The 25,436-nt window shown below is 40.5% G+C and overlaps 1 protein-coding gene across 1 annotated transcript in view; it reads right to left on the minus strand.

Moving 5' to 3' along the window:
* Positions 1-25,436, minus strand: part of fat3b (FAT atypical cadherin 3b) — a 114,403-nt gene that overhangs the window by 63,262 nt on the left and 25,705 nt on the right. The window contains exons 7-29 of the mRNA XM_074672594.1: positions 25,300-25,361; positions 23,895-24,209; positions 20,677-20,887; positions 19,318-19,389; positions 14,674-14,810; positions 13,845-14,120; positions 13,038-13,248; positions 12,656-12,870; positions 12,390-12,548; positions 12,104-12,225; positions 11,776-11,958; positions 11,516-11,630; positions 11,149-11,430; positions 9,639-9,989; positions 9,018-9,191; positions 8,395-8,925; positions 4,932-5,296; positions 4,500-4,653; positions 3,827-3,934; positions 2,877-3,060; positions 2,332-2,552; positions 1,147-1,599; positions 81-215 (exon numbers count right to left, since the gene is read on the minus strand). Of these exons, the coding sequence (XP_074528695.1) occupies positions 81-215; positions 1,147-1,599; positions 2,332-2,552; positions 2,877-3,060; positions 3,827-3,934; positions 4,500-4,653; positions 4,932-5,296; positions 8,395-8,925; positions 9,018-9,191; positions 9,639-9,989; positions 11,149-11,430; positions 11,516-11,630; positions 11,776-11,958; positions 12,104-12,225; positions 12,390-12,548; positions 12,656-12,870; positions 13,038-13,248; positions 13,845-14,120; positions 14,674-14,810; positions 19,318-19,389; positions 20,677-20,887; positions 23,895-24,209; positions 25,300-25,361 (5,036 nt within the window). The remainder of the gene's footprint in view (positions 1-80; positions 216-1,146; positions 1,600-2,331; positions 2,553-2,876; positions 3,061-3,826; positions 3,935-4,499; positions 4,654-4,931; positions 5,297-8,394; positions 8,926-9,017; positions 9,192-9,638; positions 9,990-11,148; positions 11,431-11,515; positions 11,631-11,775; positions 11,959-12,103; positions 12,226-12,389; positions 12,549-12,655; positions 12,871-13,037; positions 13,249-13,844; positions 14,121-14,673; positions 14,811-19,317; positions 19,390-20,676; positions 20,888-23,894; positions 24,210-25,299; positions 25,362-25,436) is intronic.

The raw sequence follows: 25,436 nt of genomic DNA on the forward strand, positions 1-25,436 counted from the left end.
CAACAGTTTTCAAAGAGTCAGAGCTCGGACCTCTGAGATACAAAGAGAATAAAACAGAGATGAGTTTGGCTTGCACATACCTGTCCATTAGAGCCCCAGTCTGGATCAAGGGCTCGAACTTGGACCACTCTTGTCCCTACTGGCATCCCCTCCATCACTGTGGCTACATATGTGTTAGTCTCAAACACGGGCTTGTTGTCATTCACGTCTAGGATCTAAAATAGAAGAAATTCCAAGTAAATTAGAGATATTGTTGAATTTTCTTCCTAAACTATATGGTCTCAATTTCTTCTTTCTGTCTTTAGCTCAGCAGATGTCTGTATCATGGAAAGGTGCTCACAAACTCCATCAGAAAACCGATCATTTTCATCCAGCGACTGTTTTCTTTCTGTCTCTCTACCACTAAGAGACGGTTTTGTTTTATTTTTGTCCTTTTTGTCCTAAGTTAGGATTTAATTATTGATAGGCTTTTTATATGTCCATTAACACAGTCATGGTGCTTGACTTTTTCAGGGGTTGTCTGTATTTATCTTTATTCATTTGCAAAAAATGCTTCAACAAAAGCACATTCTTTGTCAAACGTCTAGGTACTTATGACTGCAAATAACTTCAAAATATTATTTTTTCTTGTCTGGATATCCTCTCTCTGCTGAACAGCATTAAGAGCCCTGAGATGCTCCTTGACACGGCAAGAGCAAAGCTACTTCTGGTTTGACCAAAAGAAATGTTCAAATAGAAGTTGCGTAATGTACTCAAACTTTGTGTTGCATTCAAAACAAATTACAATTCAGAGTTTTTTTAGCTGTTTTTTTTATCTCAAAGGACACCACAGCGAAAACTAGCTCTACGAATGCTCCATACCACGACTGCACCTTGATGTGGGTGAAGGTGCAAGGGACTATTTAATGTTACTTGCGGATGCTGTTGTACTTTTAAAAACACTAAGTCATTGCTAAACATGCTTAATATTCAAGAGCTGGATGGAGTTGCTGTTAGTAGTAAGTAGACTTAGGAATAATTGTTATTCTTCAGTAGAATTATGTCTTGATCGTATTATTTATGAGGTGAAGATGAGTTTAAATTTTATGGAAAATCCAGTGACATAAGAGGATATTACAAAAGCCCTTTTTCAACTGTTTTAATTACCTTAACCTCCAGGTCCACAGTGGAGACAGACTCGATTAGGTCTCTTCTTGTAGTTGCAGCAACCTTAAAGCGAAAGATGCTGACTTGTTCATAGTCTAGTGGTTTGATCAGACGAATCAGACCTGAATCCCTCTCCACCAGAAAGGTCCCTCCCTGGTTGCTGTCAACAGTCTCTCCTGCGACTGTGGTGAAGAAGCCGGTCTGCCCCGGGCCCATGTACACAGACCCCAGGGCTGTACCCACAGCTGTGTCTTCAGGGATGGTGAAGGAATACTGAGGCTGGCTGAAGGAGGGAACGTATGCGTCTGGTGGGACGACGTGGATGAAGGCTGACACCAGAGAGTGTTTGGGTGGTGAACCGCAGTCTGTTGCTTTGACAAAGAAGGACAGCACTGTCCCCTGGAGGTGATCCACAGTGCTTTTAGTCATCATCCAACCACTGTCTGGTTCCACCTGGACATCAGCAAAGTTAAAAACGCCATAAAAACAAAATTAGAAACGATAACTCCACTAACTGCCCATAAATTTTAAAAGTGGAGCCTGCTCTTAGCTTAAGTTGCAGGTCTTACTGGTATTGCCTATTAATGACTCTTTATGGCCTCTGGCTTGATTAAAACAGTGTTTTACTTCATTTTTGTCCTTTCATTTCAAGAATTAAATCATGGCTGAGTATATGAGGTTTACTTTAAGTCTGTTTATATTCATTTGATGGTACTTTATGTATTCAAATTGTATAAGTATTATATGCAGAGATATGGGCTTGATTAAAAGTCAAACTTAATTGTGGATACATTATTTAACCAAACAACTAATGTGAACATCAAATAACTAGCAAAAACATCAATCATAATATAAAATAATTTCATTTTGATGAGCAAAAATTCATTATTACAGTTGACAGATGGCGGTTAATCTGCAGATATGAGGAGGGTGCATCAGTTGAGGATATCCTGTAATTGAAATTTAGGGCTTTAGCATACATAATGAGATTTAGCATGCTCTCCTCTCATTAAATAAATGTGCTGAGGTGTAGAGCTAGTTAGATTTTTGCATCTTTTCTTAAGGGGACAGAGAGGATGTTTGCAGCGGTGGAAGTCATGTTGAGCTCACAGCAGCGTGGTGCAAGTACATTTTAAGAAAGTGCAGTAGTCTGAAGCAGAGAGTCACAGAGCAGAACGTACTGACCTCCAGCACATCAACCAGTGACAGGCGAGCCTCGCTGTAAAGGGAGTAGGTGATCCTCCCATTAGACCCAGCGTCAGGGTCAGTGGCTTGGATCTGTGTGACCAGAGAACCTTTGCCGATATTTGCTTTGATGCTCATGCGGTACTCCACCGCTCTGAACCGAGGGGCGTTGTCATTCTCATCAGCAAGCACCACCCGCACAGTGCAAAAAGAAGCACGACCTGGAAGGTAGAGGGACATTAATATGTTTATTTATCACATTTGTTGAGGTTAAGAAAGAATTCTGCCTCAAGCTACTGCTGCATTTACTTAAAAAAATCTGCGTAAGATATAGATCTGACTGTGATGAGTTAACACCAAAATATTCATTTTTATTTAAAAACACTGATCTTATATGGAAAATCAATAGTGCTTTTCCTGAAATTAATGATCATTTTTACTGTCAGTAAAATGTTTGGTCCACATTTGGAGGTTGGTGCTAATTTAAAGATGGACGTTTTATAATAGGATCAGTTTACAGCTGCTCTGGTCAGTTTTAATAATACCTCCACCGTCCAAGGCCATAACAGTCAGCACCATGTCCTTGTTTACAGGATCTTCTCTGTCTAATTTCTGCAGAGTGGATATGACTCCATCTGCATCAATGCTGAACTGAGTTTTCCCCAGGTCATTGATGAAGGAGTAGGTGATCTGTCCAAACAGCCCAGAGTCCTCGTCTGTTGCACGGACCTGGATGATGATAAGAAGCATGTTTGTGAGTGCAAGCCTCTACAACATCATCAGATCTGGAGGTTTAGTCCAGATACAAACATTGCTCAGTGAGATGCATGGAATAGAAAATTTGTACAGAAATTGCCAGTTACACACTACCTTTTAATGTAGTATACAGTTAATACTGCAGACTGGTTTTGAAATTAATACAAAGTATAACTTTTCAGTTCAGCCTGTTTTTTTTTATTTTGTTTGCATGGTTTGCTGGTTTTTAGCTTTTGAAAACGGAAACAAACAATGGCAAAAGGCTTTCCATGTCAACAGATTGAATATGTATCTAGCTTTAAAATGAAGTTACACATCAAATGATCTATTCTTAAACATGGTCTCTCTCATTATTATAAAGTTGTGTCATACTAAGTTGTGTCTGGATGTACATTTTTCTGAAGTTTGGTTTACACATCGTTGTAATCACCAGATTACCTCAAAAGAGAAATTCCCACAGCAGTGAGCTCATGCCTAAAACCAGCTCTGAAATCTGTCCTGCAGTGAGCTCTATCTATGTGGGAGCATTTTTAAGTGACTTATACTCGTGCTCTGTTACACAGAGGGCGTGGAAAGTAAATTCAGCAGCTATTCCACTGCAAACTGGCTGCAAAATTTTTGCAGGTGCAATATGCCAGCAGAAGAGTTTTGGCTTCATTTTTGTACAACAAGAGGAAGTGGAGATGCAGTGTCCATCATTACATCCAAACATTTCAAAGACTTGAGAAGGAACACTTACTTGAATGACCCTTGACCCTGTAGGTGCATTTTCCTGGACCTCAGCTAAGTAGAACCTCTGGCTGAACACCGGGCTGTACAGGTTAGCTCCCAACACACGTACAATCACCTGGAAATCAACACCATCATAATCATTATAAACTTTCTTCTCACCACTGTCCTCATGTTTGCTGACATTTTCTTGATGCCGTTGCAATAATCATCAGTGACTGATTTGTCAAATATGGTCACATCAGTGTGGCAAGCAGAACATCAGAGACAACACTGGACAAGTGACAAAATAGAGAGTGACGCTTCAGAAAACATTGTGTTCACATCATGTCAGGGGGAAAAAGGAAAGAATTGAGTGACATTTTAATGCAGCAACATATTATGTGCACTTCCAGGGATGTGGGGTATTACAGTCCCACTCGTAATTACCACTAGGAGACAGATGTGGACTTTCTTCCGGTTGGCAGCTCGCCCTCGCCGTAAATCCAATATGACTTGAACACACATTAGAAACCAGCTGCCACACTACACTGTACAGGACAGCTTCAAACGTCTGTAACAAATCTGAAGTGAGGGGTTGCTAAAGGAGGTCAGTCGGCTTGAAGCGCATAAACACAGCAAAGGTTACAAAAGAGCAAATCAGTTGACAGAACTAAATTATAACCGTCGGGAAGTTGTCTCACCTGTGCAGTGTTGGTGAAGACTCCATCTGACACAGACACATTGAGCAGATAGGAGAGTTTCATGCCTTGTCTCCTCTTGTTAGACAAGCTGAGCACTCCTGTATCTGGCTCCAGCAAAAAAGTCATTCTGTCATTTCCAGAGACAAGACTGTACCTGAGAGCATGAAAAAAAACGTTTTTTGATAAAGCTGTTTTGTTCAGAAACTGAAGCAGGCAAGCATATCACAAGTACTAAATCACCTGAACAGAATGGATAAATTAACTTTCTTTATTTACTTTTTTTTTCTTGTGAGAAGTGTGCTTTTCAACACAGAGTGAATTCCAAGTTTACACAAAAGATTTGCAGGGGTTCAACTGGGAACCACACACAAAAGCTCAAATAATCACAGAGAAAACAGCAAATGCAGAACTTTCCAAAGCGTTTTATCTCACCTCAGCCTCTGAGCATCACAGATGTCAGCATCCGACGCCTGAACACAAGTCACAAAGTGTCCTCTGGGAGCCAGCTCGCTGACAAAAGCCTCGTACAGCGTTTGGCTGAAATTAGGTGGGTTGTCGTTCATGTCGGTGACAAAAACAGTGACACTGACATCGCTGCTGAGGGCCGGGTCTCCGCTGTCTGTTGCTCTTACAATGAAGTTGTATCGCTGGGTGAGCTCATAGTCGAGCAGGCGCGCTGTGAATATTAGTCCGCTGGTACTGTCGATGAGGAAGTAGTCGGTGCTGTTGTAGATGTCAGATAGGATCTGGTAACTCACAATGGCGTTCTTCTCCGAGTCTTGGTCTTGGGCAAACACCTACAAAGATGGAAACATTAAACTCTGCTCTTACTCATACATAATTCAAGAAGAGTCTTGATTTGTTTACCCTCACCCTCTCTGGCTACAGCACCCTCAATGAATCCAAAAGTAAAGGGAACAGAAACTCTTGATTTCACTGGAATTCAATGAAAGTGCACACTTGTACCTAAAACTTCACCAGAATTTTGGCATCTGGGGTTGAAGCTGTTTGTTAGAGAAAAAGGTGGTTTCCAATTTGGGTGAATATTAATTTTAGTTTTTTCTTGTTATAATAAAAATAATAGCCCCTGTCTCATGCTACTGAAAAAAATCTAAGTGTCTAGTTTGTTTTTGAGAGGCAAAAAAATTAGAGCTACAACAAAATAAAAGCATGGAAATTATTAAATTATTCAAATAGCTGGAATATGTGAGCACTGAGTTGTTTAGAGGGAGACTGTGAATCAACTTTGTCCATGAATAAAAATCCTTTTCTGTCAATTTTGTAATTCTTTGTCATTTTTATCAGTCTTTTACTCACAGTCTCTTTAATTTGTCTTTTATCTGTGGGTCTGCCCTAAAGCCTTATAGACAGAAATAGTCTGAGCAGTATTGTTAAACTCTGTTCTGAAACAAAAGAATGGATCATTCTTGAAACCAGTAAATCTTTCAATACTTTAAAATAAGTATTTTGTCATGTCCTTATAAACAACATTTATTTGTCTTCATTGATGGATTTGTTGTAGCTATTTTGGGGAAAACTACCACTCTGCAATTGTTCGTCTCATTATTACGCAGATTACGAAATGCCTGGGACTTTTTCTGTCTTGGTTTGCAGAACATTTTTTTTTTATCTTTTTCAATTCATTTCTAAATCTAGATCCTTTTTGAATAATGCAGCTTTTCTGTTTTTTTTTCCAACCACAGCAAACATTTACATTAAAAATGCAGTGAACAACTATATTACAGAAGTATGACCCTGCTGAGTTTAGTACTGAATTCTGACGGGTCAAATTCTCCTGACAACAGTGATTGAATCCCAACAGCAATGGTGATGCCAGAGAAGAGTCTATCATATTTCACCCCTGCCTGTTGACACTGTGGCAAAAACTCTGTTTTTTCTCAGGCTGATCTTGAGATTCTGGAGATAATGACAGTTACTCAGCGTTGTGAGAGCAGCCTACAGAGCTGCTAGGCCTCAACCATGTCTGACAGGGAAAAGCGGAGCAAGGCATAAAATGTATCACTTATCACATAAAAATTTAGTCACATTGCTCATCAGATTAAATAGGAAAAACTTAGCTACAAATGCTATCGAGTCATATTTCAACCTCTGAAAAATGTCACAAGTGTTCCCTTTATTATGACACCAGAATGATTCAAATAGACCTTATAGATGCAAAGATATACTATTTTCAAATTGGGTATGTCATTTCTCTAGCAGACACCCAAAAATGAGGTGGGCTTATAAAGGGTTAAGTTACTTAAAACCATCAGGGGATCAGAGGATCATTTTCAACTTACTGTGGAGTAGACAGGACTATTCATATTAAGCTGTATAGATAAATAATTTTAAACCCCCAAAATTCATCTTTAAAGCTCCTGTGAGAAGCTTTTAGTTTGATGTGAAAAAAAGAAAGATATTTATGAAGATGCCCCTTATTGAGCCTCCAAAAACTTCAGATCAATTGTATGGAGACTGATTTGTTATTTTCAATGTATGAAATTGCTGCAGGGGCACTTGTCCCCAAGGGGCACTAACATCTACACAAACCAAATATTGCTAACAAGAGCTTTAAAGGTCCCATATTATGCAAAAATGACTTTATTAAGTCGTTTATTGAAATTTGTGGGTCTTTGGCTTTCCTCTCAGCCCACAAAATGTGATATTTAATGACAAAACCTGTACTTCGTACGTCTGTGAGTCCCTTTTTTGACCAATCAGGAGCAAGTCTGACCTGAATGGTCCACGGGAGCAGTTACCCCCCAACCCCCTCCCTGCCCACTCCTCTCCCTGCATCTGGAGAGAAATTCGCGGGGAGGAGAATACCAAAGTTGAAGTGCCATCACTGCTTTGTTTTTGGCTGTTAACAGCCACATAGTTCCATGCTCAAGCTTCCCATCTCGGAAGAAGACAAGACTAAGTGGCCAGAGTTCATTTATCAAGGAAATGTGCCAGCTACACTCAGTAAAACTGTGCATGTGTGTGCTAGTCACTTCACGGCCGACTGCTTTTCCAACTTTGGACAGTAGATCAGAGGGCTAGTGAATAGACTGGTCCTGAACCTGGAAATGTGAGTATTTTAAATGCTGTGTCAGCTTCAGGATGCTAACTTTAGCTGCCGTTAGCCTGTTGTTTTAGCCTGTATTGTTATGGTCAACGAGCTTCGCTGTTTTCGAAACATTGTGCACTCTGAGCTCGTGGCGCCGCTCTCAGTAACGCGGAAGAATGGGGCAGAATCAGCGGTGGCTTATTTACTTATGAAGGTCACACCCACTAAATCAGAGCGTTCTGAACAGAGGGGCTATGAGAGCCTGGAAACAATGCTGCTGTGCTTGATTTATTGGCTTTTTGGACCAAAACATGTTACTACCATTTCATGAAGACATCAATGATCCATATTAAACTGCAGAAAAGGAGCATAATGTGGGACCTTTAAATTAATCATTTCTACCAGCTTGTTTAGTGAAAGATTACATAAACACCTGTCCACTGTACATTAACCCCTAAATGAACATTTAAACTATCCATAGTCACTAGATTCTGCTCCTGACTTTTGATGAATTCAGTGACATGGCAAAACTTATTCTGATGAGTGGTTAACCTGACAAAAATAAAAAAGTGCAATGGAAATCACAGAATTCAACAGTGTGGTGTCTCCGTATTGTCTTGTGCAAACAAGTTTCATCGTGCAATGCAGTAAAGGTCTATTATTCACTAAAGGTCAAGAGCTTCCACTGGGAAACGTCTTGGGAAATATCACACTGTCTCTTCATAAATAAATTATCAGGCATCTAATATTCATTGAGAATGCTGCTGTAGAGAGTCCTCAGTGCAAACAATCATTCAGTGAGAGTGACTCAACAAAAAACATTACCACAAACACACAACAACACACCTGTAGTACGGTCGTTCCAATCATGGAGTTCTCAGTGACCACAGAGGAGTATGAGGTGTTTTGAAACAGTGGTGGGTTGTCATTCACATCCAGCACGACAATGTCTACATCAACCTCTGACTTTGCCCCAGTCAGTGTGTCTGTGGCCTTCACTGTGAGACGGTAGTACTGCGTGGTCTCATAGTCCAGCGGGTAAATCACACTGATGATCCCCGAGTCAAAGCCGATGTCAAACTGGAGGGAAGGGTCCCCGTCTGAGATGGTGAAAATGATGCTCTGGCCTTCAGGACTTGTGGCGTTGATGCATAGGACAGAGGTGGAGACCGACACATCCTCTCTTACAGTGACCCCATAGAAGGGCTTGTCAAACACAGGCATGGCTTTGTTTACAACAGTGACAGGTAGCTCCACTTCGCTGGATAGAGGGGGGAAGCCTCCATCAGTGGCTACGAGGACCACCTTGTACTCTGCGTTAGATAGATCCACCTCAAAGGCTCTCTTTAAGCTTAGTTCTCCAGTTACAGGGTTCACCTGTGAAGAAAATCAGAAACAGTTTTTAGGCATTAAAAAGAAGAAATACTGAAAATAGAAAACGTCTCAGATCAGGAAATCATAGATCTCACCTGAAAGTTTCTGTGCTGCTCCCTCAGGCTGTAAGTCACCTCTCCATTCAGCCCATAGTCTTGGTCAAGAGCAGTTGCAGTGAAAATAGCTGACCCTGGCTCTGCTTCAACCTGCACTAAAGCGTAGTATGGGAGGTTCACAAACTCTGGAGCATTGTCATTTGCATCCTCCACCTGAAATAAAACAGATATATTTCTTAATAATGGGTGTTTTTAATTTAAACTTTGGTGAGAAGTTAACAGTCAGAATCATTAACACTAATGCTCTATCTAACACTCTGTCTCTGTTTTTGTTCTTCTTACTGACCTCGCTGTGCAACATACACCATTAAATATTTAATTCTTAAGCACAGAGATTATTAAAGCTAAACTTTTACAGAAGTCTGACATCACATCAGAAAAAAGGGAGCAAGAATTCTACAAAGTGTCTGAAAACCTTCAGCTCTTGACAAGCCTTCAAAGTTGACTGAAAGCTAATGATGCAAATACTGAGTGGGAGCTAAAATTAACTTGGCAGACTACACACTGAAAACACAAACTGTGAATTATTAAATAACTCATTTGTACATTCAAAAGTCTTTCACCAAATATAAAACATGTCAAACAGATTTTGACACCAACCTGAACTTGTACAGTCACTCTAGCCACCCTCAGTATCTCATCCTCTCTGCTGACCTCGACCACCAGCTCATAACTCTTCTTCTCCTCCCGGTCAAAAGGCACGCCCGTGGTGAGCACCACTCCACAGGTTGGCCGGATTGTGAACCGCCCACCAGGGTTCAGCAGAGTGTACTTGAGTGGCTCGTTGAGGCGGTGCCCAACTGTGTTTACAACAGTTACAAGAGTGACATTTGGTACATTCTCTGGGATGGAGGCGGAGTAGAAGGGGAAGGTGAAGAGGAGGCCACTGTCGATAGCCTCTCGTACCAGCACTATAACTGACGCCATGCTGGAGAAACGGCCATCCCATACCTTAAAAGAAGGTAAAGAGCATCTTGTAGGGCACTCAGTGAGAAGAGGAAAAGTGTTCTTTGCATTTAGATGGAAGCTGCCCTGAAACAGACTCATGCAGAGGATACAGCGATTGTCTAGAACTGAGTATCACTTAAAATGAATTGTACTTTTCTCTCTTCACAACAAGACTATCAAACCCTGGGGCATAGATACCCAAGGAGTGTGCTACAAAGAAAGATTGATAAAGCCCTGGTAGTTGGCTCGATAAAATCCAAACCCAAAACAGAGGAAGTTAGGATTAAGATGGTTATTGACTGAAAAAAGTTAACCTAGAAACTTTTTTCGACAGGCTCTGAAGAGGCAGTTTCCTGCAAAAGCAAGACTGCTTTCCGACTTTTCTTTGACACAAAATGAAGCAATCGACGGGGCTGCCCTCTGAAGTTAGGTTGTTATAAGGAGCAGCACTGCAGAATGTATTGAACTATTACCACAAAAAGTTACAAGGTTGCAGCAGAGGTAAGAAGAAACTGTTGACAGAATAATATTTGTGTAGATTTGTAAATCCAGGTATATATTTTGCTACTTTCTGTGCCTTCAGTTTCTTTTATTTTTAAGTGACAACCACATACTGTAGAGCTATTAAACATCATTATCTTCTATTATTCCAAAAGATAACCAAGAGAATGGATGTCAGTCTAACAATAGCCCATGGTAACACATTTTAAGTGAATTCTAGTCATTTGATCTAATCATTGACAAAACTGAAAAGAGCAATTTTTTATTTGTTGTACTTGCACAAACTGCTTGCTAGTAAGGTGAAACTTGGAATGAACTGAGGATGAACACAACTGTAGCTGCAGTGCTGTCATCATTCCACCAGTATATGATGACCTGCTGCGTGGTTTTTTAATATTGCATGAGGCAAATAAGGAAGAAAGAGGAAGAAAAGGAAGATAGGATGGAGGCTCAAGACTGAATGCATTAGTGTTTCTGTAGCAAAAAAAGTGCAATGTAAGGCATCCATTTCTCTGCTTATGCAACCGCACTGCCTCATTGTGTTGCATTACTAATGTGCGGTTATCAAAGTTTACATATCAGCTTCTGGCTGAAGAAAAGAATAAAAGCTGAATTCTGAAGAACTCTTCATCAGTACAACACTTGATAAATGATCACTTACCTTCACATTGAAGCGGTACCGGTCTTTGCTGAGGTTCTCATTAATGACAGTCACCACTCCTGTGTAACGCTCCACAGAGAAGTACTCCACATTGCTGTCTACCAGAGAGTAGACAAGTTGGGGTGTGATAGATGTGTCAGGGTTCAAGGAGAAGTCAGCGGTCATGTCAGGGTCAAAAGCCTCAACTTTAAGGACCTCCACCCCCACGTACGTCGGCAGGAGGAGTATCGTCTCGTATGTGTCCTGTGATAACTTTGGAGGTGAGTCATTGACATTGATTACCTGCAGAGGGATTCACGCAGAGAAACAAAGTCAATAAAGTCTCACAAGGCTGAGCTTTGAATTAAATATGTTAAAAAAAAATTACCTTTATAATCACTTCCGCTGGGCTGTCAGCACTCCTAGGAGGCTGACCGCTGTCTCTGACATGAACCCGGAAGACAAATTCAGAGAAGGTCTCATAGTCCAGGCTAGCAATCGTTCTAAAAAAAAAAAAAAAAAAAAATCAAGAAATGTTTGGATGAAATATGATAAGTTATAGAATTTAAATCCAAGGTATTCAAAGGGATCCTGCTTTTTAGTATTTAATCTATTTTCCTGATTGTTGGTTTATAAATTGCAACCCACCGGATTGATCCCGTTCCAGAGTCCACACTAAAAAACATACGAGCAGTCTCATCTAGGATCTGAAACACCAACAGGGCGTTGTGATTGCGGTCTCTGTCAGTCGCCTGGATGACAAGAGGGTTACCATCTTCTCCCAAGACTACACTGTTTACTGGAGCAGCCTCACTGATTGCACCAACATATCTGTTAAAAAAAAAGAAAGAAAGAGGACTCTGCTGTAAAAGAGAAAGGCTTAAAACACTCCAGAAAACGACATGCTGTCAGAACCCATCGCTACTCAGCCACCATAAAAGCTTAAAATCTCTCTTCTTTTGGCTGCTACTAATACCTGATTTGTTGGAAGACAGGTGGGCAATCATTGACATCCCCCACCTGGATGATAACAGTGGTGCTGGCCTCCACCCCAGCCATGCTGTGAGCATGCACCACCAGGAGGAAGGAGGTTGTTTGCTGCCAGGACACAAAAATCAAATGAGTGCTTTCAGTGATTTGATAAACAGGTGTCTATGCATGCATATAAAGTGACTCCTTGTAAAACAATCGTGTCCAGTCCTGCCTTAGTGGACGGTGTTAATTTACACTTAAACCACTTTAGCGTGCATGCATTTACCAACCTCGAAGTCAAGTAGCTTGCGTGTGCTGATTACACCGGTGTGATGGTTGATGAAGAAGCAGTGCTCATCGTTGCCCCTGGTGATATCATAAAAAAGTGCAGAGCGGCTGAGAGCACTGACAGTTGTCACATGTGTTCCAATGGTGCTGTTCTCCATTATCTGTAGTTAGGAAGATACAGGCACAACATTTTAGGCACTTTGGTGACATTAATGATATTTAGCTGACATCTTTCTGAAACAAATATCTAGAATAAGTCACTCTTCACCTCTGCCTGGTACTCCTTCTGTGAGAATTTTGGTTTGGAGAAGTCAGAGAGGACCAGGGATATGCGTGTCGTAGCTGTAGCCATTAATGGTGGAAACCCGCTGTCTGTGACACGCACGGTAAGCGTGTAAAAGCCCAGGGAGTTGGCGTCCAAGTCCCTGGCAATGTAGATAAGGCCTGTGGCATTATCGATGCCGAACACACCGCCGCTGTTACCTGAAAGAAGCAGAAAGGTTACAGACATCATTACTGGTAAATACCAATCCCAATTAGCTCTCCTCTGAGAAGGCATTAAAAAGCCATTCACAGTTCAAACTGGGGTTTTAAACCACAGAAAACAACACAATTAAAACAAACTCCTTCATTATCTGATAGCAGCCCACCTGCTTCAATACTGTAGGTGAGTTGCCCATTAATCCCGTTGTCTTTGTCTAGGGCTGTCACTTGTAGTACAGAGGTGTCTATAGGGGAAGACTCGTACGCCACAGCATCATATACAGTGCTGGTGAAGTAGGGGATGTTGTCATTGGAGTCCTCCACTGCCACCAGGATGCGAGCCAGGTCACGGTTAAATGGAAACTCTTGATCCTTGACCTGAGGTGAAATTAGAGATGAATATGGATAACATTGTAGGAGGTGATTAATGGAAGAAATCAGATTAAATTAAGAAAGTCAGGCACGGCTGCCAAGAGGAGCAGCACTTGAAAGAGAGCGCTGGTGTGTGCATAAATCAGGTGGTAGCAGTGACGTCAACCGTTGGACTCTTTTAAAAGGCTTAAGTCGAATACCTGGCTGCTGATTTTCTAAAGCAACATGTCAATTTGTTATGAGTGACACTGCTAGTAGTATAAATAATAAATGACCTTGGGTTTAATTTAATTCAAACTTTTAATTTCAAAGAAAATTCATCAACTTAAGCATAAACAAAAGACAAGTAAAGAGACCAATACTATGTTTTACACCAGGCTGTAAAATTAAATTCTACTGTTGAGGTATTTATGATGGGGCCAAATGATTTCCTCTGGATGCCAGCATCAAGCAGCCACTTCAAGAACTGAAGTTTTTGGCTCTTTCACATTGGCTTCACTTCTTAGCCCTTGAGGCTGCAGCTTCATTAACCATCACTCATTTTAACAGCCAACCAAGCACACACTGAGTAAACATTTGAGTTATTTTGTCTCCATTCTCACCATTATAGTGAGGATGTGCTGTGTTCTGGCCTCGTAGTCCAGCCTGTCCGCAGTGTAGACCACTCCTGTGCCTGGATTTACACGAAACAGTCTCATACTGGCTGGGTCCACGCTGCTGTAGATGGAGAAGCTCAGCCGCGAACGCTCGTCCATGTCCGAGGCTCTGACCCTCACAAGCTCCATGTCCACAGACACGTCCTCTGAGACGCTGACATCATAGGCTGGCTGGGAAAAGATGGGCGGGTTGTCGTTGCTGTCTTGAATTCGAATGAACACCTGAGTGACAAAGAGATATAAGTGGAGAAGTCAATTGTAGGTTAAGAGGAGAAATATACTCAGAGATTTTTTCCTAAGAGTCCTTGTATAGAGTTTTGACTGATAAATATCAACACACTTCAAGGGTGCTGCAAAGTAGAGTTGCCAGTATTTATACTTAATTCCTGTAGGCAAAGCAATATCCTGATATTTCTTCAAGCTGGACAATGTTTTCTTTGCAGGATGTTGGCATTTTATTGCATTTAAACAAACACTTGCCCTTTATTTGCCAAGGCTAATCCCATTAATCCACTCTATCAAGGATTTTCCCTACAAAGCAGACGTAGTAGGCCAGCCAAAACAGCAGTGGCACCCAAAATGTCAAATACAGAGCAACAAAAGCAAATTACATAGTCAGCAGGAGATAATTTCAGAAAAAGGGAGAGCAAGCTTTGGAAAGAGGGAAGCTGAAAGTAAACAGCTCCCCGAGGAAGAGGTAACAATAATTTAATTCGATGTGGATATTGAGTGTGTAAGAGGCAGTGCCAGAACATAACAAATCAAAAGTGTGTACCTGTGCTGTGGCAAAGTTGGTCCCATCAGTCACCTGTATGGTCATGTTGTACACAGACTGCAGCTCTGCATCCAGAGGCTTGGCTACAACTAGAGTCCCCACCCCGACTTGAAGGTCAAACTGCATGTCAAAGCTCCCTGGAAACACATACACAGACACACACATGCACACATACACATTCATGTATCACAGACAGTTTCAGGCATTTGGTATTCACTCTGCGTCTTAAACTCAGGTGCTCTAAGTTATTACTGTGTAATTGTTTTGGCCAGGTGCCTGCATCTAGAGCTGGAGGGTCTGTGAAATAAAATGAACTGCAATGCAATGCAATGTAGCACCAAACCCACTTGGCAGCCTGAGAGCTGTTAAGAGCCACACAAACATCTGTCTTATCACTCCAAAACACAACCCATCTCTGAGATCAGAAAACCTGCAGCTGGGTGTTTTCCGCTGGCGGTGAGTGTACAGTTTAGGAGCTTAATGTTTGATTAGAGTAAGGTAGAGAGGATTGATGCACGTTCGGTATTCTGTGCCATCCTTCGTCTCGTTCCAGCGTCTCTCACGAGATATCTTGGCGTTTGAGCTCCGTTCAGCATATGAATACTGATTGGGCATTTTTCACAGGACCACTGAGGCGTGTTGAGTAGAAGCACACCACAGGGATTCACATTTTTTTTATGTGTTTTTTGTTTTGTTTTGTTTTTTTTTCTGGAGAAGAGGTCAGTCAATATTACATGACAGTCTTACAGAAACCAGAGTCTGTTATCCCATCAGAAATAAATGCTCAGTTTCTTCCTGTCAACACAAGGTGCCTCTGTGTGGTCTAATTTTACTTCAGGGATAGTTCTGTTTTTTTGGGAACACTTCTACAGCATCAATACTTTCAGCCTACTTAAGCAAAAAACCTGTACGTAGAAATTAACAGGCTGAGACTGAGATTTGTAAATGTATGGAAATTAATGTTGAAATCACTGCTGTGTTAAACAGCCGGTAATTTCCCACTTTTCTAATTATCCATCTTGTTTGCTTACTCACCTGTTTCAAAACATCAGGCTTATTAAGTATAAGACTATTACTGTCAGGCATGACTGCTAATTAAAAATGCCCTGTGGAGTGTTTTGCCATTAAAGTGCTTTATTGTGAGTAGAACCCTGTGTTGTTGTACATGTGACACACATGTGACCAGAACATGATTCCAGTGAAATGCAGTGACACACATAAGATTAAACGCATATGGGGGTTGATGTCTCCAAGTTCAGCATTTCAAGTTGCACTTCATAACCATTAGTACTTTGAACAGAATGCAAGAGGCTGATGGGGTTAATTTTGTACTAGGGCTACCACTATAACACGTAAATTAGATTAATTAATTACACTGCAAATTAATGAGTTTTAAAAACTAAAGCAAGATTAATTATAGCACATGGACATTTTAATATTGGCCAGTTGAAGGACCCGTACATGGCAGTGTCTCGTCACTTTACACATGCACCGCAAATCAAACCAAACAAAGCTGAGGTGATAACAGGAATGGTCATGAAGATTGAGAGTGAAGCTAGCAAATTTTTGCATGGGCCTTTAAATGGCAAGTTTATACACAAAAAAAAATAAGGACCGTACAGTACAAACACGATTATTTGAAGCTTATGCAAAAAAGAATTTTCATATCACCAAAGCTGCTCCAGCCTGATGTATTATTATAGAATATAGAATTGTTCGGACAAGATGACCTAAGTTAGGTTTTAGTCAGTCATCACTAAAAATGTGGATCAAGCGGCAACCTCCGGTGTAAGAATATAAGTGTAAGCTAAAATCTGCTGTTTCCTGAGTGTCTGCTTGAGGCTAGCACTGGAAGTACCAGAAGTCACATACACAACAAGCCAAAAAAAGCTGTTTTCACAGCAGAAATTAACCTATTTACAGCCTGGTTCAAAAAATGTCTGAGTCGCTAAGAATACTATCAGCACACACTGTGCGGGGGGTGAATTTTTTTTCTAACTCGGCAGTTCAGAGGATATTAAGATTGCAAGCTTTCCCTATCAGAGGCTCAGCTCAGGTCACATGACTGACAGGCGCCGTATAGTTGTACATGAAGCCTTTGCCACTTACAACATGACTGTGATTCCCGATTTGCTTCATTTTCCGTTTCAGAAACAGACGGGTGACGTCAGGGAGACTACGCACATGTTTTAACAGTCTATGTTGTGGATTTTCAAATCCTCTCTTCATCATTAATTCATTTGATTAGTAAAAGTCTACAATTTTGTAATGTCCTAAAATTAAAATTCTTTATTTGGGGACCTGAAGCAATATATGATTAAAATGCAGTTAATTGAAGTAATTACATATCCTGTGTGCCTGACAGCACTATTTTGTACATTTAAAATATAAATAAAATGTAAATGGCGATTATGAATTATAATTATAAATATTAATGACTGAATGCCCTCAAAATTGAATAAACAAAAATAAACAGTCTCCGTTTTCCTGAAGACCACGGGATTGTCAGTAGACTGTTTGAGTGTCAGCCAAACAGATAACAAAAAAGCACTCAAGGGTTCAATTGAGGGGACTCCTGCTCACATAAATCTTATCATTTTCTCTGAAGGTGAAAAAAAAACAATAGAGCAGTAATAAAAACGACACTTTCACAAGAATGGGACAGATGTTAGGTCATTGTGACCTTTGACCTTAAGCAAACTAAATCTAATCCATTTACTTTTGAGCTGGAAAATACTGCCTGAGATATGGCTTTCACAAAAATGGGACATGTGTGCATGGGTCTGGAGGTACACTCAGAGGACACAGAAAACACACCCACAGGCACTTTTCTTGATTAGATTAAATGAACCATTGTTTTTTTTTTTATCTGACAACAAATTTATATTTTGGGAATATTAGCTTTCTAACATTCATGTTAATCTCAGGACCTGCTGTACACAGTATTTAGCTGCACTAGAGTTTCTACCAAGAAAACATTTATCAAGTAAGTCACTGCCCACAGACGCCACAGGCAGTGTGACAAGTGAGAACAGAATTGAAGTGGAGAGACAGCATTAATAAGAAGACAGATAGCTGCACTTGTATGCAGTTGCTGGTCTGATATAGATTAATAAGAGGATAAATAGTCATCAGATTACAGCAAATGGGAGCCTCAGTAAGTGAGAGCCCTTTAACAGTTTTCTGCCTCTAGGCTGTGTTTCTGTGACCAGCTAATGCCTGCTGAAATGGTAATGGACCATCGTATCCCAGCTATGGATGGAAACTAGAGCACTTGAAAATTGTGTAACTCTTCTACAGGCTCTGCTTTCCTGCGCATTAAAAAGTATTTGTGTTGCATTCATGTCAATTAGAAATAATAAATTCAACTAAATTACCTGAATGCTCGTTGGGTGTAGACATGCACCCAGCAGGACATAAAGAGCATTTCTAACATGAGGTCTAACAATATTTAAGGGTTTTATTTAGGTAAGTCTTTCTTAGGTAGGGACACTAGGTGACACATGACTTGTGCTTACTGCCTCCAAGTTTACTTTCTAATTAGGGATGGGAATCGAAAACCAGTTCCTGTTAAGAATTGATAAGAAATGTTTTAATCCATTGATATCGTTAGCCTTTGTCCTTAACAATTCCCTTATCAATTCTTTACATTGTGCCGGAGCCGCTGGGTCTCAAGTCCACTAGTCTGCTGCAGCTACCTTGGCTTTGCAGTTAGATAACATTTCCCAAGAAAACTCTGATTCAGGATTTTTAGTTTGTAGTTTTACTGAAGAACTGACTTCAGAAATGTACATTACTCTCTCTCAGGAGATTCATATTCAGTACATTCGAAATGGTATAAATCACCTTATTTACCAAAATAACAAAATAGCACAAGCTTGATGCTAACGTATATGGGAAACTGCATTGATATGCTAGCAGTTAGCATACATCAGTATAACTTCAGCGTCAGAATAGAATTTTCAACTTTCATCACAGAAACACATCACATCAACTCTTTGTAAAAAATACTGAGAATTCCAAATGTCAAAAGCTAACAGGCAATTGAAAGGCTCATGGCTGACTTCGTAACTAGGGAAAGCTTCCAAACAACTTAAACCATTGCTATAACCACTTTGAGACACTAGATGGCCTACTTGAATTATTAATATATTACAACACAGTACATCAACGTCACATTGTGTGCAATTTTTACCTGTTTCTTGTATAATTATGCCCAGAAATATCCAGACCCAGGGACCAATTACATTTTATTCACTTACAGTATAAACTCAATTAAATGTTGTTGACAAAGAAAACCTGTAAAGCTACTTTTTGTACCAAGAAAATTCACAACAGGAATTGATAAGGGAATCGATAAAGAATCAGATCGATAAGCAGAATGGATAAGGGCATCGGTATTGACAAAATCTTATCAATTCCCATCCCTATTTCTAATGAAGCACAAAGTGTCCAGAGCAGTGACAGTTTGAGAGGAGGTTTTTGAAAATCTTTATTTGAGTCTTATTCATTTAACATTTCAGACCAATCAATACAGCCTTTGGCTAAGAAGGGTACTCATACAGTAAGCTGTTTTTCTGAATCTCTTCAGGCCCTTGGTTTTACAGAAAAAAGCGAGTGCAGAGTAATTAGTTTTGACCAGACCTGTGTCAAGCGAGCAGTTCCTTCCACATGCATTCTGCGGGATGTAAAACATTTCTCTGGCCAGCCGTCCGCCTTGAACGTGTAGAGAGGAGAGAAAGAGGAAGAACTGATGAATATTTAGGGAGTTGAGGATATTCTTCAAAGGCCTGTATCATCCACAGTATATACAGCACTCTGCAAAGTCAGGCTCTTGACATGTTTCACATTTATATGTATAATTAAGTAATATAAATGAACTTTTCAAAAGAATACTTCAGCAAAGTGTGGAGAGTATCACTCAATCATGGATGGTTTAAAAGTCCTCTTCTCAGAGTTTCAGAGACAGACTAATAACCATGACTTCAATTTTTGTTAAAAACGAGTAAAATATTAATGAACTTTTGCTGCACAATTTCCCCACTGTTATCAACAGTAAAAGTGGAACAGTTAAAACACACCACGCTTGCATTTTCTGTATTTGATGTGTGTGACTGCAAAGAAGGAGAACTTCTTCTTTCATTAACATTCGAGCAAAGGAGCCGGGTGTCTGCAAAGACTTTTGTAATCAGAACTGTTGAGCAGCAATCAATAATGAGCTATTCACTGATTTTTCTATCAAAGACTTGAATCATGGAGCAAAACACAACTCTCATATTTGGAAAAAAAAAGGCAGACAGGCATGGAAGAATTTTGTTACTGAGAAGATGCACAACCTCAACCGGAGCTAAAAAGCAGCAGAAAACCCTTCTATTGTTTTAGTCTGCCTGCTTGTTGTTGGAGGAAACAAAATGTGTAATTTTTCACATTGACGACACATTTAATTGTGTACACTAAATTCCAACAGCATAATGTGTCCATGGCACTGAGTTTATGGGTTAGGAGAACAAGAAAGAAAAGAAAAAAACAAAAAATATTCCCATGTTGCAGAAAGGTTGTTGTGGAGGTCTTTGAAGAAGTCTGCAGTTTTTAACTTTCATATTGCATGGTGTGAAAAACATTGCTTCCAGGGTGTGGGTTCCAGTTTGTGTGCATCAAGACCTGACCAAAAAAAAGCCAAATAACATCTCTCAAAAGCAACACCATAACACTGCACCATGCAGATTGGCGTATCAGGTCAGTTATGAATCAAAGCACTTTGTTCATCCCTTAGAGGGCAATATGAGGTAAACTGACCACATCTGGTCCTCGAGCTTTTTTAAATAAAACTGATATTTTAATATGTCAAGTAAATTTTTTTGCTACTAGATTGTGAACATAAATGAAAAGAATCACTGCCATATAAACCCTGAGCACTTTCACTCGAAATACATTTGCAACTAAATTTTCTCGATATATGTTCGAATTGCTGGTTAGATAAGTATCAGGCTTACATTTACTCACCAATGATGTTGAACCAAAGAGGCGTACTTGACTGGCTGACAGCGACTACTCCCACCGGCTGAGCTACAGCAGCTGTCTCCACTATAGAGAAGTTATAGTACCTCTGGGTGAATTGTAAAGGCACAGGAGAAGGGAGAGGTTTGCGAATCCACTCCACGTGAAGTTTGACGGTTGACCACAGCGGGGGATCGCCACTGTCTTCTGCTTTTATCTAAAACAAGGTAGTATAAATCAAACATCAGTGGGCTCAAACTAGATACAAGCAACACGACAACAAGCTTCAGGATTTCCCCACAGAAAAAAATAGAAAAGCGCTCAGAGAGTGCAGACCTCCACTAAGCATATTGTGATTGTCACGCAACACTTTACAATTCACAGTTTGCAGTTTTGTTTAGCAGATGCTTTTGTCCAAAGCAACTTACAACACAAGCAAGAATTTAAACACAAGAAAAACCTAGTTAATGCAACAACAGTGCTACAAGTTATTCAGATGCAGGTGCTGCCACTGAGTGTAGAATTCTTTGTTTTTGTCGGGGGGTGGGAATAATCAATAAGCCAACATACCACAAGTAATTGCTGCAACAGTATGCTTCAATCTTCAACAACATTCAGTAATAGTGCTGAAAAATCATAAGAGCTGAGTCTTAGACCTATTGACTCATTCTGCCCCTGAGGGCAAAGAGGAGAAGGGTCAGATTAAGTGCAGAAGTGTTCCCTGAACAGATGAGTTTTCAGACACCTCTCAAAAGTAGAAAGGGACTCTGCGGATCGTATAGAGTTAGGTAATTCATTCCAACATTTAGGCACAACAGAGGAGAAGAGTGTGGCTAGTGATTTGGAGCCGCGCTGGGCTGGGAGCACCAGGCGTCTTTCACAAGCAGGAGTGTCCTACTGTCCTAGACTTTAGTCCTACTTTAATGTTATACTCCCTTTCAGCAGACTGTCTGCTACAATTCAGTGTCTTCTGGTATTGCCAGGATCTGAATCATACTTTTGCATCAGTCAGAAATGATGGTGACCTTGTCTTGTATTTTTTTGCAAAGCAATCCGGCCATGTATTGAGGAGTTATCTACACATATGGTTTCACCATATGTGTAGACCATTTCACAATGATATTTGAACATTTCCTGAAAATTTCATCAAGATCTGTTCGTTACTTTTTGAGTTATGTTGTTCACAGACAAACAGACAAACTTCCATAACAGTTGGAAAAAAGTGCAAAATGTTGATAGGAACTGAATTTCGTTTTCAAAAATTTGTGCAATGCTAAAAAAGGCACCCCACCAAGCATCTCCATCTAATTTAAGTGAATTTTAAACAATTTAGTAGCGTGTTGTGGTACAAAGAGCACATTCCTGTGATTCTAGTCCCCTCAGCATGACGAATAGAAGTTCCCCACATTTTGGGACTGCATAAACAAATATTTCAGAGTAATGTTCCCCAGCATGATAATGACCAAAAAATCGTACAAGCCATTTTAAGATGACTGAGATGGAGAAAAGTGTCCTGTGGTCTGATGAATGAAAATAATAATAAAATGTCCTTTTTAGAAACCACTCTAAGGAGAACCTCCCAGCTTACAGTCAGGTCACATTTTAAGGACAGCCTGGCATGGAAAGTTTTCACATCTAGAAAGTCACCATTAATGCTGCCATCCAGACAGAGAAGACCTTACATATTTCAGCAAGGCAAAATGAAAAAGCTGGCAAAGGAGACCTCAAACTATTCAGCAGCTGAAATCCTATTTCTGGCAAGAATGGACATTTTACTTTCAAAGTCCTGAAACTGGTCTTGGTTCCCAGACATGCTCACAGTGCTGTTCAAAGAAAAGGTGGTGCAACACATGGTAAATAGGCTTTGTCCAAAACTTCTTTGATTCGTGTTTTTGACATTAAGTTCTCTATGATTTTCATAAAACATCATTTTATTTTTTACTTTGAGTTTTTGCAATGTCACCTTTATGCTATCTCATTTGAATGAAGAATTTCCTCAGCAGACTATTAAATTTTGCTTTAATCAACATTTTAAAAAGGCATCCCAACCTTCTGGGAACTGTGGTTATATATGAATGAAATTATATTCCCCTATTTTAAATCTCCCTGCGACCCTGAATAAGTCAGACGTTGTCACCGAGGTGACATCGGCCCATCTATACATAATATTTTTGCTAACCTCAAAATTGATCTTACCAATTACATTTTAATGGTGTGCCCTGTCCCTGGCTGACTTTGAATATCTTCTCTACTTTTCTCACACCAAATAAGAAAAGCATTAAGCAGAATAAATCAGCTAAACCCGTAGAGAGAACCTATATGAGAGATAATTATAAAAAATGGTGCCATAAGTGGTGCTCACTGAAGAGCTGAACCTGCGAGCCAAATACATTATTCGAACGTTATTTGCTTCGAGAACAGCGTTACTCCCTGAAATAAAGAAAGATGGCTGCGGGGGAGAAGACTGGCGTGTTTGTCGTCTGTGTCTGCAGCTTCTACACTTCAACTGTGGGCTCTTTACAACTTCAGCTGAGAGCAGGCACAGGAACAGACTCCAAGGGCACACAGGCATGACAAGCTAATCAGTGAATGAGATGCAGAAGAAAAAATCAAGTGTCTGCAGTGCATATGTAAGAGGGGCTTGAGAGGATGAATACATTGTTAGTATGAGGATAAGGAAGCCACACAAATGGCAATTTACGCTGCTGTTTGGGATAAGACCAAGTCTGACAGGGGGGAATAGAAATGCCATTTCATGCAGGACTTATCAAAAATGCACTGGGCATCTCATGTGCAAAAGCACAACTTCAGCTGTGCTACTCCAACCACCTTGGTATTTCTGAATTTGTTGGTTATGAACAGAGTAAAAACAAACACATATTTATTTTGAAAAATAAACTAGTGGAACAAGAGAGGCTCTAAATGAAGCTGTGACAAAACTTAAAAAATGTAAAAGCAGGAGGCAGGATAAGGAAAAGGAGGAGCACTGTACTTGAAAGAGGTCACAGTCTTATCCAAAGTAAGAGCATCAGTAGTGTGTAATTCAGACTATAGATTTATCGTCACGTTCTCCTTGTTGCTAATGAGTGCTGTAATCTCCTTAACAACATCTCATTGGGAATCTCTCAATAGCCAAGCTTACACAAAACAGCTCTTAAACACAAACTGGGATGCCTCTAAAAGAAGCAAAAACCACGTTTTAAAACCAAAAACATGACACTCACAGTGAGGATATCATAGCTTCCAGCTGTCACCATCTTCTTTGATGACACCATAGCCGTCCTAGGGTCGATACTGAACTTTTCATCCTCATTGCCATCGATGATGCTGTAGGTGATGTTGCCGTTGGCTCCAAGGTCTCGGTCATAAGCGAATACACGGTAGACTGGTTCTCCACGTTTGTTGCGGTCTCGTTCAGTCAGGCTGATGCGGTATGTGACCTCAGGGAAGATGGGTGGGTTGTCGTTCTGGTCCTCAATGTGAACTATGACCCACACAGTGGACTGGCGGGTGGTCACTGGGCCGTCGATCACTGTAACCTGATGAAAACAACAATTGTTTAACACTATTTTGAGAGATGCAGTTACCAGTTGGTCTTTTTAAATTGTTTATAGACGTTCTTTTTTTAGTAAGTGCGTGCATTACTATCATGGATGTTGGCCCTGTGTGTTTGGCTGTGAATGTGGAATGCAGGACCACGTGGAGCTGGTTTCCCAGGAAATCGCTTTGTATTATTGATCCCCTGGAGGCAGAGGCAGAGGTCTGATCACTGATCAATTGGATCAGATCAGGGTGGACACCACTGCTGCCAGCCTGACTGCTCACTTGACTATTAATTACCAACACGCAGCACAGACTGGCAGGGGGAGCAGTGGGTGGCATGCATGGACTGGCATTCCTATTGAAATCTCAGCAAAAGGACATGACAGAGTGAAGCAACAACACAGACCTTCCTGACCCCAATTTTAAACTCCTTTCAGGTGTTAAGTATGTGACGCTGTTAGATGCTGGCCTCTCAAAACATCTTGTGCTGCTTTTATTTTGTAGAGCTTTGTCATATGGCAAGCTCTTATTCACTATTGAAGCAGAAGAAGCACAAAGAGTAATTGAGTCTTGACAAGTCAAGTGGCATTACAGAGGAAAAAACATAAACCACAACACTGTGGGGTCAGCTTTGGGTTATTCCATTTCATTATGAAGACAGGTAAAGTGCTTGTAGACTTAGATTTGTTTAATAAGTTGTAAGAAAAGTCTGGGAGAGCAGAAGTTTGCACAAGAATCTTTGATTATCAAGTTCATCTGCATGCAGAGCAGCAGGAGCTAAAGGAATGGTAATCACAGAGCTATCTGTATGCCCAGTGTCTGCGCTTATCAAAAGCTGGGCAGAGCGACTCCTCTCCTCCCTGTTCCCGTCCTGAGTAGAGAAGATAACCAATGATGAATGATTACATTTGGAAAATCCTAAACCTGGGGCCCAAAACTACAACCATTCATCACAGTTTATGGAGCCTTGAGGGCCTGCCAGGGTTGTCCTCCAGCCTGTCTCTGTTAATAGTGGGCTGTGGCAAGTGGCAGGGACGGATAAATAATAACACTGAGCCCATAAAAACAGTTCAGGTTACTCTGTACCTCCAAAAAGTGCTCTGCCTGTTGTTCTCGATCCAGTTTCCTTGATGTGGTTGTGATCAAGCCTGAGAATTAGAAAAAAAACAGCTTTAAATTTCACAAAAAATTATGATTTGTAGAGTGAAAAAATAAAGATTTAA

Source organism: Halichoeres trimaculatus, unplaced genomic scaffold (assembly GCF_033239565.1).
Source record: "Halichoeres trimaculatus isolate MK-OKI-2021-1 unplaced genomic scaffold, fHalTri1.1 fHalTri1_scaffold_6, whole genome shotgun sequence".
NCBI lineage: Eukaryota > Metazoa > Chordata > Actinopteri > Labriformes > Labridae > Halichoeres > Halichoeres trimaculatus.